At 40.2% G+C, this 20,664-nt stretch overlaps 1 protein-coding gene across 5 annotated transcripts in view; it reads right to left on the bottom strand.

Annotated features, from left to right (window-relative positions):
• Positions 1-20,664, bottom strand: part of hdac7a (histone deacetylase 7a) — a 63,040-nt gene that overhangs the window by 16,643 nt on the left and 25,733 nt on the right. For 4 of the 5 annotated variants that reach the window (XM_034876069.1, XM_034876071.1, XM_034876070.1 and 1 more), the window contains 9 exons: positions 7,902-8,092; positions 7,689-7,779; positions 5,914-6,028; positions 4,991-5,091; positions 4,150-4,272; positions 3,755-3,861; positions 2,862-2,963; positions 1,559-1,730; positions 681-886 (listed from right to left, as the gene is read on the bottom strand). In XM_034876069.1, coding sequence (XP_034731960.1) covers positions 681-886; positions 1,559-1,730; positions 2,862-2,963; positions 3,755-3,861; positions 4,150-4,272; positions 4,991-5,091; positions 5,914-6,028; positions 7,689-7,779; positions 7,902-8,092 — 1,208 coding nt within the window. Of the gene's footprint in view, positions 1-680; positions 887-1,558; positions 1,731-2,861; positions 2,964-3,754; positions 3,862-4,149; positions 4,273-4,990; positions 5,092-5,913; positions 6,029-7,688; positions 7,780-7,901; positions 8,093-16,409; positions 16,563-20,664 lie in introns of those variants that run through there. The other variant, XM_034876073.1, reaches the window with a different exon arrangement.

Raw genomic sequence — 20,664 nt, 5'->3', positions numbered from 1 at the left:
CTGTCAGCTCTAGCCACTGAAAAGAAATAAGCTGAGAAATCAGCCCAATTACAACAGCTGGTCAGTCTGCTGTCATGTTGCCTGGGCTCATTACTATTCATGAGCTCACCCAGTGGCGCTGGGTAAAGGACACTGATAGCCAGGCTCTCATTGGATAGCTGTTAGCCAATCAGAGTCAAGCAGCTTAGCTGGTTGAATATTAATGAGAACTGGCACAAATTGAGTTGAGTTTTCCTGCAAGCTTTCTATTTCACACTAGAATGGCTTGACACAAGATAACCAAGGCCTTTTTTCCACAAAAAAATGTTACAGATTCCATGATAGAACTTCAGACATTACCACAAAGTAATAAAATAACTGTTGCTGGGCACCTTTAAAAAACTTTTTCATGGATGTAGTTTTAAGTCCGACCTGGTTTAAATGTCTGACTGCAGCAAAAATGTCATTTTAGTAGGCCTCAGTAGATGTATGTATAAATACAAATGAACAAGAGGCAGACTCAATATATTTTATGTTTTTAGTGACTATATAAAGTTCTGCAAATTAGCACATCCAACACAACCTATTCTGGATTGAACCCTGCCACCATGGCACAATAGTAGACCAATTAATAAAATATCTTGTACTTATTCTTTAAAGGCATTTTTTAACTAGTGTGCCTTTACTTCTCCATTCTGTACCTTGCCCAGGTGAGTTTGCTGTTTGAGCCTCTCCAGTAGCTGTGTGCTGTGTTGTTGTTGGAGGAGATGGGTGTGAAGGGTCCGTGCATTCTGGGGGAGGGGCTCCGAGCGTGTTCTGCTCAGAGGCTTGTGAGGATGAGCACCTCCCGGAGCCAGGTGGTCTAACTGGGGAGCAAATTGTAATGGGACGGAATCAAGGCCTGGAACTGGTCAGAGACAGAGAAACAAATAGTTAGTGTCTGATAGAGTTACATGTATACACAGACACACCCAAAACATTTATCAAACACACAATAGCTACAACAATATTAAACTACTACCCCTGCTGCTTTGTAAGTTGATTTAATAATTTCAAATTTATTTTACCCTACAAAATTGTTGATTTTCCATAAAAACATGTTTTTCTTATGTGTTGCCTTGACAACATAGTGCAGTAAAGCCACTGAACTAAGAAAAAATATAGAGCGCAGGTGGATGTGGATAAAAAGATGTTGAATATGACAATGCCTAGCCAAGTATTTTTCTTGCCTAGACATCAGAGAAAAATATATTATTCCAAATGTAACCACTTGGTGGTGCTCCAACGTCAGACAATAAAATAAAAGACCTTGGTGAAAGGTGATGAATGTAGATGTGTCCTTTTGTGGCTATTTGGTTTTTTTTTTGCAGTTTTTTTTATGTGCATACAATCTTAATCTGATACGTAGAGAAGTTTCAGAACATTGTTAGGGATATATAGTCATTCCTTTTCAGTGTTTCAACATCTTAAATTTTGATTTTGCACTACTGGGTGTGTATATGCACTTACATGTGTACAGTATTTGTGTGTGTGTGTGTGTGTGTGTGTGTGTGTGCGCGCGTGTGTGCGTGTGTCTCACCAGTGAGTAGCGGAGTGTGTACCAGTCCAGAGGATTCCAGGATGATGACAGGCAGATGAGGGTTCAGCTGCCCAGCCTGATCCTCTCTGCTCAGGGGGAGGAAGACTTGCGAGCCCCCGGCAGTAACCACTGGCACCCGGCCGATCCTCAGGGAGGACAGCTCTCCTTCAGCCTGCACACAGACAGTTTAACCAGCTTTAATAGCAACAGATGACATGCAATCTGAACTGTTATCACAGCTGAATTTACAGGCCGACATAGATGGTGCAGTGGATATGACACGTGCCTTTGGTGTGGGAGATCAGAGTTTGAGTCCCACTGGGATACCTCAACCACAGACCCTTGGTGTGGCCTCTGATATACCTCTTTGGATAAAAGCATCCGCCTAATGAAGTGTATTGTAATATACTCCAGTTGTTGATGGGTGATGAGTTCCGTTGACACTAAACCATTTGTTGGAGATGTATAATAACTACATCAGATACAGGAAGCATAGTGCTATTATGATGATGTTTCACTATAGTCCACCGAAACCCACAAACATCAATGTCATAGTGGAACAGCATTTAAATAGCACTATGCTTCCTGTATTTAGAGTACTTATTATTAGGGAGGGTAGATTTTATTTGTTCATTTCCTACAGATTTAAAAGTCATGGGATGTGATGATTTTAAGTTACTTTTACAATTTACAGGCTGTACTGTACAGTCACCTCATCTTAAAACACATGTCCTTAGGTCACTTAATCTGGGACTGAGTCTATAAAACGGGTTCGGCTTCCAACAACTATCTGTGAATAGTACCCAGGGGCAGATGCACAATCTTGAGTTCCTTTTGTATGCCTGTCCTCTTTGCCAGCTTTAATTTAAAATGTACAGTTATTTACTGCCCTACTCCTACTGTAACATAAGAATCATTACCAGTTAGATTAAAATGCTTTTGTTACCATGAGTCTTCATTGCCTACAACTGTGAGCCCCATGTATTTGTATAGATTTAGTGAGATGTGTATAAAGTCTATCATGTATATCTGAACTGCTCGTCAACCTCAATGTCATGTTATTACTGTCATTATTTGTTGTTGTGTTTTGGTTTCCGAGTATAAAAGTTATGATGAGATTTGCTTATATTATATAATACAAATAATGTGTTTTTAAATGTCTTTATGGAGCAAATCCCTTTTGAATATACACTTGAATATTTTAGATTACATAACGTTTCTTAAAAGAACTGGAGACTTTTCTCCCGTTTCGAGGAAAAGACATAACTGTTATGACAGACAAGTGTTGCGGTTCAGTGGTTACCCTTGCGTTGGCTGGTAGTCCCAGCGTGATGGTGGGCAGAGTGGAGGGACTCTGGATGGTGAAGTTAGCTAGCGTGCCATCTCTGAGCAGCAGCCTCTGGGCCTAGAAATGTCAAACATAGTTACTATTCAAAAATAATGCATATTTTCTTCAAATCTGAATTAAATTGTGTCCGTATAACAATATGCTTTTCTAAATACAAGAAATCCCATTTCATCTTTAAGACCAGTGCTGTTTATGTATCCCATAATAAAGACCCTTGTTTGACCCCTGCTCTGCTATAGTTACACAATTTGTCTCTGCTATGTGCTCCTAATATTTTCTGCCGCAGTGAATAAGTGTAAGTGTTGATGGAAATCTAAAGTAAACCATTGTAGTCTAATTAAACCTAGGATAGTATCCTGTCTTGACACGCAAGAATGATGAATCAGACCTCCACAGCAGGTGTGACAAAGGTTGACTGTATGTGATTAAATGAATTATGTATAAACAGCTGACAAACACTCAGTGCTCCTATACTCTTGTGTCATTGCTTTAAACATGTCATTACTCAGCATCTAGGCACAGCTCATGTAAATGAAACATCTTTCTTTTTTTTAATCAAACCATGTGCGTACTTGTTTAAAATGCGCATATTTTTCCTTCTCTAAGACAAAAGAGCCTGTCTGAATAGCAAAAAACGGTCTTTTCTATTTTTTTCTTTATCTATCTAAGGTCATTGTGATTTCTTAACGACAAAAGCAAACCCAGTTTTCTATCAAAAGGGGAACTTCTCAAAACTTCTTTACAAAATATGGTTTAGTTATTTTATTTCAGACAATCTTGAGCTGATGTTTTAGTTTGTTTTACTTCATCCTTTATTCTGAAAGGACTCAACATGTGTCTTTGCTAACCTCATGCGAGAGGCCTCCAGATGGCAGTAGACCGTTCTCATTGGGCAAACTGTCATTAGGAGAACTGCAGCCCGAAACCGGAGTGCTACTGCTGCTTGGGGATGAGTCTGGTGGGAGACAGGTAGTGTGTGAGTTTATTATAATAATAATAATAATAATAATAATAATATTAAAAAACCTTGGCTTGAATAACTAAAATGATCACATTAAACCAAAATAATGCATTACCACTCATATTCACTAAACACTTTATAACATAACATTATATTGTACGTGCAAAATGAAAAAATGCAAAAAGATCATTTCAGTTTGTGTGTGTGTGTGTGTGTGTGTGTGTGTGTGTGTGTGTGTGTGTGTGCGTGCGTGCGTGCGTGTGTGTGTGTGAGTCTAATTACCTAGTGTGTCAGGTGCTCTATGCCTGACTGTGGCCGGGGCACTCTCTTTGCGGGTGAGCGGGCTCTTGCGGGTGTTTAGGTGTTTTTTCAGCTTGTGTTTCACCTTCAGATTGGGCTCAGACGCTACAAATTAAAGCAACATGGGGACTGGTATTTGGTCACGTGCAAATGGTTACATGTATGGCTACATCTTGTTGCTGACTATAATAACACACCAAGGCTTCAACCTAGTTCCAATTATTGAAATATTTTACTTTAGCTGTTCACAGCACACATTTTGACTCGTCATAGTAAGGAAAGCTCAGGTGTTACTGATAACATTAGCGATGGCTCCATTACATTCAGGCATCCCACACCATCCAATGCAAGGACCCTTAAACTGAAGCAGCTGAATGGAATTCAATCATCCTTAATAATATTGTTTTGACCTTTGCTGTTAGAAATGAGACTAGACAAAATCTCTTCTGTGAAAAAGGCCAATTAATGGACACGTGGTACAGTATAGTAGTATTACAGATACTATACATAAAATACAGTTACACCTGAGTTAAAATACATGACAAAAATACAAACAACATGACAGCTGTGATTATGAAAGGAAGGAAAATGTATCTCTAGTATATCTGATTTAAGTTAGTATAAGTTTATAAATGCTGCAACACTGTGGTCTGAAGTAGCTAGTGGGACAAATGGCTAAATCCATAAACAGCTCAAAAACTATTTCTAATGTGGAGTACAAAGATGATGGTAAAAGATGGATTTATCTTTTAACGCAACATTTAACTGAATGCTAAATAAGTTCCTTCCTTTGGATGAAGTTGGTGAATGTCAGATGTTTTACCTGCTCTGCGTAGAGGCGTCCCTTGGGAACCATCAGAAGACGGCTGTGCTGGAGACGAGGCCATAGGCTGGGAGGATACACTCGGGTCTGGGCCCAGCTTTCTGGAAAAACAAAACACAAATACACAAAAAGACATTCAACCATTAGGGTAAATAATCACAGCACATTTGGAGAAAGTTGATTTAAAATCCAAATGTCAGAGTCAACAAGAAATCATTCAAAGAATTATCGGTGTGTAGTAGAGTTGGGGCTCCTGCACAGTGCCTGCGTGGCGTGAGCGTTTTTATTTCGGTTCCCATGTTAACATGTTAGACCTTGTTTGCTGCCTGTGTGTCACGCACGTCTCAGGCGCGGCTCGAGCCGCATGCTAGAAACAGGACCAACGCCCTTTTTTTTACGCGACACGCAAGTGTGTTGGGAGCATTTCCAGGCAAAATAGAATTTCATTTTGACACAAATACTTTTACTAAATGTCATTTTTTGTTGAACTCCTTTTTAAATTGTATTTCAGTTGGATTCTGATAAAACAATAACACAGACTTTATTATCTCAGAAAAGGGAATTGAAATATAAAATATACAGTTAGTATAGTGAAATATGTGCAAATGTACAAAAATATACTAACACCAAAATATTGACAAAATAAAGTTGAAGAACACGCTATTTTTCTATTTTATCAGTGGGAAACATACATGTGTACAGCCAAGGCTAGCAGCAGCAGCGCCGTGTCATGTTTCTAGTGTGCAAAGACGCATAAAACGCCAACCAGCCGTGACCAACTGACACGCAACAGAAAAACCACGCTCACGCCACGGAGGCAGTGTGCAGGAGCCCTTAGACATGAAGTATAATCACTGTGTTTTTTTTTTCATGATGCAAATTTGGTGTTTTGATATTGTTGTACTCTCTGTGTGTATTGTCACCTGTATGGTACAGGAGCTGCAGTGTTGGAGTTTGTTCTTTCCAGGGCCGCCTGTTTCTGCTTCTTAAGAATCACCTCCTGCAGTTTCTGTTTCACCAGGGAACTGGCCACTGCACCTGTCAATCAATAACACAATCTCAAAAGAAGGACTCACCTCCCACTTTGTAAATCGTAAAAGGAGGAGCAAGGTAAGGCGCAGCCAAAAGCACAGTGTGCAGGACATAATCAGTAACCCTAACTAAAATATGTATATTATTGTACCATTTAGTGTATTTATTGTTTTGTATTTATGCGGCAGTTTTTATGGGTATTAAGCCAGGTATGAGCACAGTAATTTCCATTGTCATGGATGAAATAAACTTGACTTACAGCATATGAAAAGTCAACTTGAACAACACTGTGGAGAGGTCCTGCAAATACAGTAAATCGTATGTGTGCCAGGGCCAGTTCTAGCCCTTTGGTTGATCTACGCAACATTGAGATTTGTTGGAGAAGTAACCTCCTTAAATGTGCATATGACAATTATTCACCTGAATGATAAATGAATTTATTTCAATGTATTAATAAACCCCTGGACTGTAATATTTCAGATGTGTTTGAGCAAGACTTCTGCTCATGTTCAAAACTTAGTGCACATTTAAAATATATCTTATCTGTGTTCTCTGAGATTTGGAGGAGTTGTGATATTTTGAGCAAAATTAAGTAATAATACAATCAGCTATTACAAGAATAAAGTCACAATATTTCAGAAAATAATCCACCTGCACCATAGTCTGCTGTGCATTACATGATTGCTCTGCTGATACGGTAGACCTTCTGACAGACACAGAGCCCCCCTTGGGTCTCTGAATGAGACAGTTTAGGGAAGTGGCTGTACGTTGCTGTACATCGGAGGTGGAAACCCAAAACTACGGCAGAAAAAGGGACACATCTGCTGCAGCATGCCCACAGCAAAGCGCATCCATTATAAACTTGGGTCGCTGCTCGTCTCTTTTATTACAGTTGTAGAGTGGACAATAAGCGACACACAGGTCTGCTTCAGAGCTCTGTATGTCTGAGTCTGACCCATAGACTGGAAATGTCAGGTCACCTTCAAACTAAATCATTAGTTTGCTGTGTTCCCCCGATTAGGACATTGTTGGCAATAATCATCACTTCAAGCTAACAATCAGCTTGACAAGTAAACGTGTGGCTGAGGGGGTGCCGTAGGATGATCATGTTTAATAAACCTGTTTTATTTTGCTTGTCATTCTAATTCTATTGTTAATGGGAAGTAGACCTGAGAGCCACACGGCGCCCCCCAACACATTTGACTTCCTAAGCAATCGCCTAGGTCGCTTATAGTGATCACCTGCCTTGATTTGTGCATGTGTGTAATGTAACATCACTGGTTTCTCTGAAAGTATGTTTGCTGATGTTTCTCTTTGTGTGTGTGTGTGTGTGTGTGTGCGTGTGTGTGCGTGCATGTGTGTGTGTGTGTGTGTGTGTGAGAGAAGGTCTAATTACTCAGTGTGTCAGGTACTCTTATTATCTTTAACCCTCATCTCAAAGCAACTTGCTTTCAAAGTGGAGTAGCATTGTTCAACAACCATGAATATCATCTCTTACTGGGACTTTCCTCCCTGGCCATGATTAGCACTCTGGTCCATAATTAATATTTCTTTTAAAGAAGTAGAAATAGCTTTACATGACGCTCAGTGGCAATAAATTTACAACTTCAAATAAGTAAATTGTAACTTGTAGTTACATGTAGTAAGCGTGTGTGAAGGAACTCACTCTGTTGACTCTTGTCCTTGTGCTTTAGCTGCTGTAACTCCTGTTGTTTCTCGTGGTGCTCCTGTTCCCGCCTCCTCTGCTCCATATTAAACTAAACCCCACCAACACACATTTATATTATAGCAACACATATTTCACATGTAAGAAAATGTAATGTACAACATTTTGAAGTCTATTTACAGACAGTTTGTGTTTAATCTCTTTCTTTTTTACCCGGATGTGCTGGTGCAGTTGCTGTTGGGAGAAAGAGGTGCGGGGCTGAGGAGAGAACGGGGTGAGGAGTAAAGGCGGGTGCAGTGGGGTAAGGAGCGCCGTGTCCGAACCAGGGCGCATCCCCCGCTCCCCTACCCTGAGGTCCATGGGAAACAAGGCCGTGCAAGACACCGGCAACGCCACCGAGAAATCTGGAAAAAGAGAAGAGGGAGGCGTCAATTTGCTTCATCCCCGCTAAGAGCAGTCGGTTTACACAATACTCTGGGAAACCCTAAAGAAGCAAGCTTTTGCTTTGTGGCGGTTCTACACGTTTAGCACCATTTCAAACACTCTGGGAGAACTGACTATAGAAGCAAACAAAGCCAACTAAAATATTGTTGTGTAACTGCTGTAGATCCATTCACAAACAATGAAGGGAATGTCTGATGTAGTAGATTTCTGTTCCAAGTGAAGATACTGTGACAGTAAACTTGGCTTAAGACAGGTGTAAACCAGGTTGCACTATAAATAGTGACAAGCTAAAATTGTAGGTCATAGGTGAACCAACATTATGTTTTAGTTTAGTTTTAGCTAGCAACCACTGCTGTAGACTCACAAATAAATCACATTTGGCAAGTAAAATTATAAACTAATACTGGCATCCATGAAATCCGGCTACCAGGCAATGCTAGCTATAAGCCATGTAACTGTGCCGAAAAGTTACTTTCCCAACTCATGTTCTACTAGCCTCTAACCTCTATTCATTTGATTTCCACAGCTAAAACATAAGAGTGGGCTTTTTGTCCATAGTTGCGGATACATGCCTATCTACAAATATACAAAATAGTACTTACCAGTGAAATCTGGTAAGTATTAGCAATAAGTGTTCACAAATCCCATAAGGCTTTTCCTACAGTCAAAGCCTCATGGGAGCTGTAGTTGGAAAAACCTACAAATGTATTGTTGTAGTCTTTTAACGTTGAAATGGAGTATACTAAGCAATACAGTAGTAGATACAAATTTGTCTTACAACATGGACAGAAGATCAGTGTGGTGCGTTTAGACACAATGGTGAGTATGCTGTTACAAGTTAAACATACTTCATTTGATAGTATAGAAACACAAATTGAATAGGAGGCAAAATAAAGATGTTAGTAAAATTATGTATAGCTAAAAAGAATGCAGTGATGAATGATGTTAAAATAGGGGAAATTAGGGTTATTTTTAATTGGGGCCCATGTTGTGCAAAATGTATGTTGTGTGGATTATAACTCAGACCTCACAACGCTTGATCATAGTTATGGCACTAGACAGTTTCTTAGGTAATTTATCGTAGATCTGAAAGATATGAAAGTTGTGTATCCTAACTGAGAAAATGTGGTAAAAAGCCCAAATGTGGTTATGGGCTGTCTAGTCTGGACTGACGACAGGTAATTTATTGGATAATTGCCAGATGTCTAATTTAAATAGTAAATGCTACTGTATTGTGGGAACAGTTAACTTAATTTAAAATTGTATGTGACGTTTTCTTTTGCGGGGTGTAAATGTTCCACCAAACGAAGCAATTGGGATTGTCTTCACCAAAGGCAAACAACCCAGACAGTTTTTTTCTCCTATCCAGGAGTGTACAGTATAAGTATGCAAAACTATGGACTGTCCAGCAAACCACACAAGCAGGTGCCCCAAACCCCAAACTGCTCCAGCAGATATAATTGACCAACTGCAATGAAATCAACTGCTGATCAAAAAGTATTTTTGTACAAAAAGAGATTAAATCAACATCAACCGTATGTTTCTCTTGGCTAAAACTAAACTAGTACAACATAGTGACACAATAACAAATCCTGTCTGTTTTTTTTGTTCCGACTCACACAATCTTACACTCTCTGTCGCACGCACACGCACACACACACACACACACACACACACACACACACACACACACACACACACACACATTTCCATGCTCTTTGCATGCTGTTGGGGTTATTTGAATTGCATGGCTGAGTCAATGGGAAAGATTGCCTCATCTGGCGCTAAAAACAGGATCCAGGAAGGGAACAGCTTGGGGAAAGGCTGGGGGTGGTTTCTGTCTATGAGACACTTATTCACACGCACATTTACACACACTCAAACATACAGATTCACTTGCACATGCACAAAAAATTCCCAGTGATTCACATACAACACAAATACAAACATTTGCATGTGTTCAACTACGCACCAACAAGAACGTACATGTGGATAATACTGTAGCAAGTAACACACACCCCCCTGCAAATGTATATACTTGTATTTAAACACCTAAATAAACCCATGCATTAAATAACACATGCATACACACATACTGTAGAGACACATTCACATGTGGCACACTCATACACAGCTGCACATACAATACAGGCTTGAGCAAATACCTATTGCAAAAACCTGCTTTGACACTTGAACTAAAACTTTAAACACATACACACACACACACACGGACACACAGAGCGAGCCTTGAAATAACTTGGTGTGACATCATCTCCTTGCTGCTGCGCCTGGTGCTCAGATGTCAGGCTGCAGTGTCTGAAGTAAATGTCACTCATAGAGGGGCTTGGCCTGAAGCCAACAGCAGCACTGGAAATTGGTGTAAGGAAATAGAAGTAAATAGAATAGAAAGATTTGTTATTGCCATTGTTTCTACTGGCAGATGCACACACACACACACACACACACACACACACACACACACACACACACACACACACAGTTTGGGTTCTCACTCTCACTTTTGGGGTTAAAGATCCACAGCAGTGTGTGTGTGTGCGTGTGTGTGTGTGTGTGTGTGTTCAGTGTCAAAACTCCTCCATATTAGGAGGTACAAATACAGAGACAGTCTAAATTCCGACCATGACTGGAATAGCAGAAATCCCTTGGCAAACACTCACGCACACACACGCACACACACATTCTCTGTAATGACATCAAGAACACACAAAGCAATTATTCTAAGATAAAAGAGCAGAGAACAAGCTTAAACAACAATCTTGTTGACTTTATACTTACACTACTGGAGGTAATTTATAGTTTGACTTTAATTAACCCTTATTGTTGGCTTGATATCATGCCATCATTGAGTCCATCCTCCCCGGCTCCATCCTCATCTGGTACGCTGCTGCCACTGCTAAGCACTAGGGCAGACTGCAGCATGTCATTAGCTGCAATCTGCAGTCTCTCCATGAACTGTACGCCTTCAGGACGCTGAGGAGGGCCAGACAATTTGTAGATGATCCCTCTCACCACGGACGCAAACCGTTAAAACCCCTCCTCTCTGGCAGGACTCCCGGATGGACCATCAGGACCAAAACCTCACACCACAAAAACAGTTTCTTCCCTCAGCAGTTAACAAGGCCCCGGACCCCCACTGACATTAAACCTTAATCCTACATCCTGTCCCCTGCACATTCTATATATCCTTAAAGTTCGGACATCCCTCTACATTTTTGTACATTATTTGTTTCTGTATTTATTATTTGTTTATTTTACAGTATTGTTTTTATGTATGCACCTTCAAGACAAATTCCTAATTTTCTGATTCTGAGATGATCAGTTTAAGAATTGGTTAATTCTCACTGTAATGTAAAGTGGCTTTCATTGACTTTTTACTGTCTGACTTGCGGTCTGTACGCCCAGAGACCACTTCATTAGATACATTTCCCCTTTTAGCTCACATCTCACAACTCTAAAGAGTGTTACATGGTACTTAGTATGTAAAGCATGCAGATGGTAAGGTATTAACTAAACACCAAAAAAGACAAGGCATGCTAGAAAGCTCCCATACATAAGGACAAATAAAGCCCTCACCATTGGTGTACAGCACTCACTGAGTCTAGTGAAATTTGATCTTGCTTCATTAGGTAACTGTAAAGCTACTGCGTCAACCTCTTTAAAGGAAGGTTTAGATTAACACCAGTAAGTACATTATGGCTTTGTTGCATCTAGATTTAGCAAAATACTCAATGTGTAGTAGCACTTCAGCAGCACATGAAATGTGGTCCTTCAGTTGGGAAATAACCTCTCGGACCACTTAGCCACCCCGCTGCCCAAATGAGTGGATACATGATGTCTCTCAGAACTGTAAAATTACCCGATAATAACACAGTCCCCATGTAGCCAACATGACTTTAAGTCTAGAAATCGTGTAGTGGTTTAGGGTCTGGACCTCTGCAACCACATTTAATCCCTCCACAGTCTCTCTCCCCTAGGTCTCTCCAAGTAATATGAGGCTCTAATGTTGTTAGTTCTTTTCAAAGAATTATATTTTGTTACAGTACATTACATCTGCGTGTCGTACTCAGGAAAGAATAACACATTTTGACCCTGCGGTGGTGAGTCTGTGTTGATTTCATTTAAATAGCAGCACGCTTTTTCTGTGCAAATAGAGCTGGGAAGGCATGTACTGAAATAACACACAAAGCATGCGCACACATGTAGACACATACATTTAAGCAAACAGTCCATGTGAATGCATGAGGTAATGCCAAGCCAGAAAAGTCAACAATTAATAACACAACCGCAATGCTTAAACCATATCAGAACTGAAGAGAGTGGAAGGTTTTAAACCAGTTCAGAGGGGGCAGGGCTTCACTGTACTTCACACAATTTGTAGCACTATTTAGTCGTTTCAAACTTTTTAAAACCTTATTTTGGAATTTTTTTCAGCTGCATTTTAAAGCTGCAATAGATGTTTTTGGTTGAGGTTGGTCAGGACATTGCAGGAATTGTGGGAAATGCAGTCTTTGTTTTGAAACGCACCACCACTTACAACTGTCAGTTGCATTACTGGTGTTTCAGTCCTCTTCATATTTGTTAGTCTTAGTCTCAGACACTACACCTGACAACAATGTGTTGGTCTTCAAAGATGTCCATAATGTTTTTCTCCTTTTAATGTTTGCATTGTATCAATACATTGTTTTGATACTATTCGTGGCTGCCATTTTCCAGAAACAGCCCATCAATGTCTTTAAATTCTGTAACTGCCTCTCTATTACTAGTTTATATTGGTTACATAACCATGGACAAGGGATTGACATAGGGATAAAGGATTTGTTTGAGTCCCGCGATCGATAAGGGAGAAGACAGCATGCTCAGGAGTTCAATATGACAACAGTATTCTGTAATCTTCTTTACTAAAACAAAGTGATGCCCACGGTTTAACAAAGAGACTGTACAAGAGCTGTTCATTTGTTGTATGTCTGACAGTAGTTGCTCAAGGTGTGTAATTGTGGATAAGACTCACTAGCAGGAACAAAAGTTGTTGCCAAATCAACCAGAACTGAAGCATGTGTGTGTGTGTGTGTGTGTGTGTGTGTGTGTGTGTGTGTGTGTGTGTGTGTCAGAGTGTCATTATGGAAATCACCAACGACCTAGTATGATACTGCCTGTCTCGTCATAGAGACCGTTGAGAATGTGTGGATTGGTCTGAAAGATTAGGTACATTAGGCACATGTTCTCCAAACGGAGAAAAATTAAACACTCTGTATGTGTGTGACTGCCAGACATGTGGTTGTCCCTTTCAACAGATTCCTCCCTCCTCTATTCTTCTATTTTAAATTTGAGTTCTGCTTAGTCAGGACTCGTTCTACAGGTAAGACAAGGATGTACAAATGTCTCTCTCTCTCTCTCTCTCTCTCTCGCACAGGTGCAATAAAAAGAGAAGGCAAAGAAAATTTAAAAACAAAATATGAACAGACCAGACTAAAAAGAAAGAGAAAGTAGTCAAAAGACAAAAAAAAGGCGAGTTGATTAGCCTGCAACCTGTAACAACCTGAAGATAAGTCGAATCCTTCTCTGCACACTGAAGGAGAGATGACAGCCAGCATAGTGCCACTAGTGACAGACACTCAGACTGTACAAAGTCAACAACCAACGGAGCAGACGCCACCACTTTGTGTCTTGACACGTCCAAATATAGCTACAACGCATTCTTCTGTTTTGACTGTACAGTGTGCGTGAATGTGTCAAAATCACACTACACCTTTTACAGGCAACAGCTACTTTCAGTAGATAAAGATGTCATTACCTCAGGGTATCGGTGAGGTACAAAAAAAGACTTTGATGCAAATTAGGACCCTTCAAAGTGGGGGAAAAGTCATTAGCAGAGTTACTAGAAATAGCAAAATCAGAGACGACAGTCAGAGAGGAAGAGAAGATGGGGGGGTTCTAAAAGAAAATAAAGAGAAATAAAGAATGGAGTAGGAGAAAAGGGGAAAGGACTGAGAGGACAACCTGACACTGCTGAGAAAGTCAAGCATTCTCCTCTTGACTCCATCTCTATCACTCCCTTCATCCCTTTCCCCTAAAGCTTGGACTCGGATGTAGCTGTGTTCTTATAATGTCTAATGTCTAAGTGTGTGCGTGTGTGTGTGTGTGCGTGTGTGTGTCTGTTGAAAAGGTTATCTGCATCGAATGAGTTGCAACAGACAACAAACCTATGTCTTTGTTTTTGCAATGAAAACTATGATTGATGACACAATTATTTGTTTCCTACTAGTTGACAAATTACTGTGTGTGTGTGTGTGTGTGTGTGTGTGTGTGTGTGTGTGTGTGTGTGTGTGTGTGTGTGTGTGTGTGTGTGTGTGTGTGTGTGTGTGTATGCATGCAAGTATTCATTCCAAAGAAATTCCTGGTCCAAGTTTACACCATCGCTTTCGAGCTCTGTGCCAAAGAAAACAGTCGCCATTTCATCTAAAGCAAACAAAGACAGGGTCAAAGCCGCAGGTTCAAGTCTGTTTTTTCTTAAGCAAGTGAAGACGCCTGACTATCTGCGACAAAAGTAGCACAATGCAGTAGGAATTGTGGGGCTGGATGTCAAATGGTCAGCTCATATTAAGCAAAGAAGTTTTAGCAGATAAGTCAATAATCCAATATGTTTCAGGCATAGGACAGTACTGATGTTTATGGTTTCCAGTCCAGCATCTGGTTGTCTCATTTTCAAAAAACTAATCTGTTGATTAGTTTTTTAAGTAATCATTTAGTCTGTGAGAAGATAAAAAACACTCATCACTATTTCTCAGAGCCCAATGATGACTTGAAATGAGCAAGATCAAGTTATGAAAAAAGGTAGATATTCAATTTTGCAATTAAAAGAAAAAAAAAAAGAAGCAAATCCTCCAATTCAAAAAGCTCGAACCAGCCAATGTTTGAACTTATCACTCACACAATCAATTATCATCAAGACTGTTGATGATTAGTGTTCTGTCGATTGTCGAAACAATTAAATATCCCAATTGTTTCAGCAATAAGTATTACCTTACAGAGCCAATAAGTAGACATTTAAGTAGTACCAAAGTGTACACTTGTATATTGTCTATTGCTCACTTCCTGATTTTGAAAAGCAAACCTTTATGCTAAAGAGTTTATGCTGAAAGTGCATTTCTAACCTTCCTCTCTAGAGTGTTGACTCACATACTGCCTCCATGTATCCCATCAGGAGGTGTTCAGGGATTTGAAAACAGATAATAGATCAATTACTGCACAGAGTGTCCAGACTTTCCAGAACATACATTTGGGCAATTTCTAAAAACACAATTTTTCAATTTTTATTTGATTTCATTTGCAAAAAAAGAAAAGAAAAAGAAATGAGTGAGTTTTGTCAGTTTTTTTAAACATTCGTTTAGGAGTTGGATAGATAGACCATGTACGCATTTTAGATGTAGAGCAGCTTTCTCATAGGAACAAACCTGTGAGACACTAAACAAACCCAAAATAGCAGCGATCCCAACACAGACACAGTTACTGGGCAATAACACGCAGGTCAATGTCAGTGGCCTCCTGCATCCGATCCCACAGTGGATGTTCTTATTCATATCAAGTCATCTTCTGTACAGAAAGCACAATGTGTGTAAAATAAATAATAGCTTCAGAGATGTACGCATGTATTTCTTGTGTGTATGTGCATGTATGAGCGTGTGTGCGTGTGCAGAGACGCAGACGCAGAGGACTGTGAGGGTACGAGCTTGTGTGTGTGTGACAGTAACAGAGGAAGGTTGATGTATAATGCAGCATGGGTCCAGTTTCCTAAGTCCTCTCTCAGTTTCCATAAACATCCAAGGCCTCTGTCTGTTAAGTCAGCAAGCACACACACACACACACACACACACACACACACACACACACAGCTATGTATCATTAACCCGAACTGTGTTAGTGTAGTAGTGATAGCAGGGCAAGAGGAGTCCCACAGAATGAGTGAGACAGACAGACAGAGGAGGAATGAATTAAGTGTGTTAATAATTAACACACAAAAGAAAATCTCTCTCTCTCTGTCTCTCCCTCTCTCGCCCTTAACTTCACCCTAGGCTTAATCATCACAGTTTGTCACACTCACGAACACACACACCACAGCAGGCTTCCAGTACAGAGTCAGAATCAAGGAGTTTGATACAACAGGTTACACCTCCCATTCACAAGAAATACAAGTCCACAGAAACAAACTGCACACGTAGACACATAAGTAAGTGCTAAATAAAGTCAAAAGGCACATACCCGTAGTTCTCTTGTAAATATCCGGCTATGTGAAAACCCCAGTAGCACTTCTGCCTCAGCCAGCTCACAGCAGGAGCTATAATTAGACAGAGAGCTTCACTCCCCTCCAGTCATCTTTTACTGTCGGCCACATCCTCTTTTCTTTAACTCCTTCTCTTTCTTGTCCTCCCTCCCTCCCTCTCCCTATCACTGTCTGTAGTTGTTGACGCTGTCCGACACCAAACTGTAGATTTCATTTTCTCATTCACACAGTAGAAGCACCTTGTCTGGGAGGGTAACTGGCTGCAGAATCCAGACTGAGTTTTAACTCCTTTTAAATGCTGCCTGGACTCAAATTTAAAAGAGAATAAAAGCAAAATTAAGAACAAGCAGCCTTAAACTATAAACGTGCTGACTGAGAAAAAGGTAATCAAGATCAAAAATCCTGTCCGTAGATAAGCTCTCTAGTAATTATGTGGGAGGCATTTTTAGACTTCTCAGCTTTATAACTTTTAAAGGACCTTGTTGCAAGAACATTTCAGCTTCTTCTACACCACTTTCTTTTTTTTCACACTTAGGCCAGTGATGACCTCCAGTTCTTGCCAGTGCAGGATCTTTACAATCCATCCCATAAACAACAGGGATTGTAACCATGGTAACGGGGGGGGGGCAGCAGGAAGTTGAGTCTATAAAAACACAACAATGAGAGAACCAGGGTGGCTTCCTGTTTGAAAGCTGAGTTTAGACTCCCATTTCCTCCCCTCCCCTCCCCTCCCCCTGTTGTTGTTGTGACGCTGCTGCCGCAGTGCCTTTGAGCCCTGTGGCAGTAAAAGTTCCCCACTAGACCGCATGCTCAGACGGTAAAACCAAAACAACCATGGCTTGTCTGACAACCCTCTTTCTCATACATGCTCCCAAATCACTGTTCCCGTTCCTCTTAATGCATGGCTTTAATAAAAAGCTGATGGCTTTGACACCCATTATTGATTCAGATTAATGACTAACAATGGCCCTTAAGGCAACACACTAATGTCCTGAACACACAAAAACTCACAACCCCAACCATTACAGGAAGATGGAACACTACTAAGTAAACTATTGACAATCCAGTTAAATTGTGTTTCATCAATTTCAATTGCTTGTGGGACTGAATGGGCTCGAATAAAACTTTAGTAAGTTAGATCCAAGAGTACAACTTTGCAATGTTTGGAGGAATTTATGACATTGTGTTTGTGAGTAAGACATATAACATGAAGAGACCAAGAGCAATGCCGTTCTTAAATGAGAATATCAATATCACTCTCGTGTCTGTACAGTAAACATGAAGCTACAGCCATACAGGAGACAGTTTGGAGATTGGGAGGAACAGCTAGTCTGTCTTTCTCAGCCTACCAACACATTTGGAATTCACAACTTGACACGATAGCCATTTCCATCTGCTTCCAGTCTTTTTACATTGCTAAGCTAAGTGTCTCCTGGCTCCTAGCTAGCTTCACATGTACCAGAAAGAAATTAGAGTGGTATCAATTTTCTCGTCTAACTCTCGGCAAGACAGAGAATCATTTTTAAATTGGCCATTACATTAAAATGTGGAGAGTTTCCAGTGTTTGGTTTGTTTATTTCAAGTTTGTAGCAGGGTGCAGACACCGTATGTCTAAGATTGGTTACAATCACTGCTATTTCACAGCATGGGTCATTTCAGCTGACTGGTGCTGCTTTTCTGTGCTACGGTATGCTCTCTTCGTTTTGGGGAAGTGCAGTGGTATGGTGTTTTTGTAGAGATCACTCGTCAATCAAACTGCACCAATGTGATCTCTTTCTCCCAGGAATTTCTCTTTGACAACATTTAAGTTTCTGTACCTGGGGCTGTTTATTTCTTTCCTTTGTCTGTTCAAGCATGTCGGGTGTTGCAGCTCATGATAAACAATTTTTCTCTATTTCTTCAAAACAATTATCTGTTTCTTTGGAATTGCAATGGAAGCATTTTCTCATGAAAACCCAACATTACTGATAAAGGTTAATGCACTGTTGTTTATAACAACCAGTGTTTTAGTGCAGGGAAAAATACATATTTTCAGTACAGAAGTGAGTATTACTTTAATGGAGTAAAAGGTGCAATAGGAGTATTCACTTAAAAAAATGACAGAGTTGCCAAATCAGCCTTGCACAACACAGGATCTCTATGAATAGTCTGGTACTGACAGTTAGGATCACATGCTCTTTACTCTGGGAGCGCTCTCATCAGACCTCAAGACTTTTACAGAACCAACTGAACTGTGTGACAGTGAATGTGAAAAGTCATTCTTAAATCATTGACTTACTGCATTATTTAAGAACTTTAAGTAATTATGTTAAGGAAAAGGAAAATGAAAGCCTTTTCACAGACAAATAATGTTAGTAAAGTATTTTCTGCACCTAAATTCCAGTTTCAGGTTCCATATTTCTAATCCCTTTATTCCCTTTCTAAATCTGGTTGAAGAGAAAATAATGTAATCATTAGTCCCCCCCACCCCTGTTTCTATCTCCCATTCCTTTCCCTACAACTTATTTCCCTCTCTCGCCCCTTCATCCTGAGGCATCCACAGCTGTCGCTCCCATTCAAAACTTCTCCTCTTCCCATAGCAGCTGGTCAGACTGTGGTTTCTGTGTGTGTGTGTGTGTGTGTGTGTGTGTGTGCCTGCCTGCCTGCCACTGTCGCCAAACTATTTCTATATTTCTGATGTTACTCTAGTGGTGCATACTTGAGTGTTCAAGTGTAAATGGTAGTGTGTTGCTGTTGACAAGTTTAACTACCCTCTGCTGTGTGTGTGCGTGTGTGTGTGTGTGTGTGTGTGTGTGTGTGTGTTACAAGAATAGCAAGATGAAGAACAATTGCTGGTGCTGATCTACAGAGGGTTAAGTGAGGACACCAGGGGTACCTAAATCATCCTTGTGTCTGTGGTCGATCTCTGGCTCTCGCTTCCTACTTTGAACTAAAGATTCCCGCTTAAATACTCCCAAACTCATCCGTCATGATCAGTACATTAGTTGTAAGGCCATATAAGTGGTCAACTATACTAATGTAAATTTTGCAGAATGCCTTGTGACAGCCCAGAAGCTGGTATCTGACATCTAATAAATGTTGGGGAAACAAAAATGTGCCAATTAGTAATGAAAGTAGACAAAATAATGTATAGAACAAGGATGTAGTTTATTTTAACAGCTAAGATGACAAATTAGACAGTATTTATGAGGTTGAGAAGTCAAGTCATGTAAAATTCCACTAGCGTGTTGGGTCAAGGTAAACATCTGGACAAAATTAATGTTTTGACACAATGGACTCAAGCAACAATGCTACTTTCAGAAAATGACAGGTTTCTAAATTTGGCTGCATGCTCTTCTGGAAAAAGATTTATGAATGTCGTGCATGCTTGTAAAAGACGACTCTCAGTAAGCTTGCATAGCCAAATCCCGCTGTGCTTCGAAATAAACAGATGCTTTTGGGTCTGTTTACATTAATAGTCAATTTAAATAACGTGCGCACGCACATGCACACACACACACACACACACACACACACACAATTTGTCCTTGTCATCGTTCGCTCAACTCTGTGTTGCAATTCGCCCAAAGCTGAAAACTTTATTACAACTCATTCATCACACATCTCTGTCTGTCAGAAAGGAGACACCAGGTGTGCTGTTCAGTTTGACAAATCACAGTGAATCTGTCTCTGCTGCACAGAGACGATAAAGACAAAGCCAAGAGTCCCACTAAGGAATTTAGTTTCTGTTTCCTGTCTTTATCACAATCTGCTGAACACTGATACAATAAACATTTTGGTCAAGAATAAATCTGATTGTACTCCAGTTCATCAAGAAGTTGCCTCCATCTTTGTCCATTTTAAAAAATCCACTGGCATAGAGAAAAGTAATACATTTTGTTTGCAATACACAGAAGACGAAGTGGGTGAGAGTGAGTCATGACATCCACCGTGACTGAACAGACAAGTAAATAAGCACCATGTCTGACTGACAGCTTTGCATAAGGAGGAAAAGTGTCTTTATGTTGCGTGAGAGCGTTGTCATCATTTAACTATTTGTGACATTTTTCTGAAAACCAAATTCCTCTCTGATCTATGCAAACACCTTCATTGCTCCCTGTAGGTGAATTCTTTTACTGGTATCGCTCTCCACGGGGCCGGTCAGAGGTCACGATCGGTTACAAACAGATGATTTAAAGGCCGTTTTATGCTTCTGATTGACGGCGTTCCCCCGCAGATACCTCTACAGTACAT

Source organism: Etheostoma cragini, chromosome 7 (assembly GCF_013103735.1).
Source record: "Etheostoma cragini isolate CJK2018 chromosome 7, CSU_Ecrag_1.0, whole genome shotgun sequence".
Taxonomy (NCBI): domain Eukaryota; kingdom Metazoa; phylum Chordata; class Actinopteri; order Perciformes; family Percidae; genus Etheostoma; species Etheostoma cragini.
This window is presented reverse-complemented; position numbering and strand designations above follow the sequence as displayed.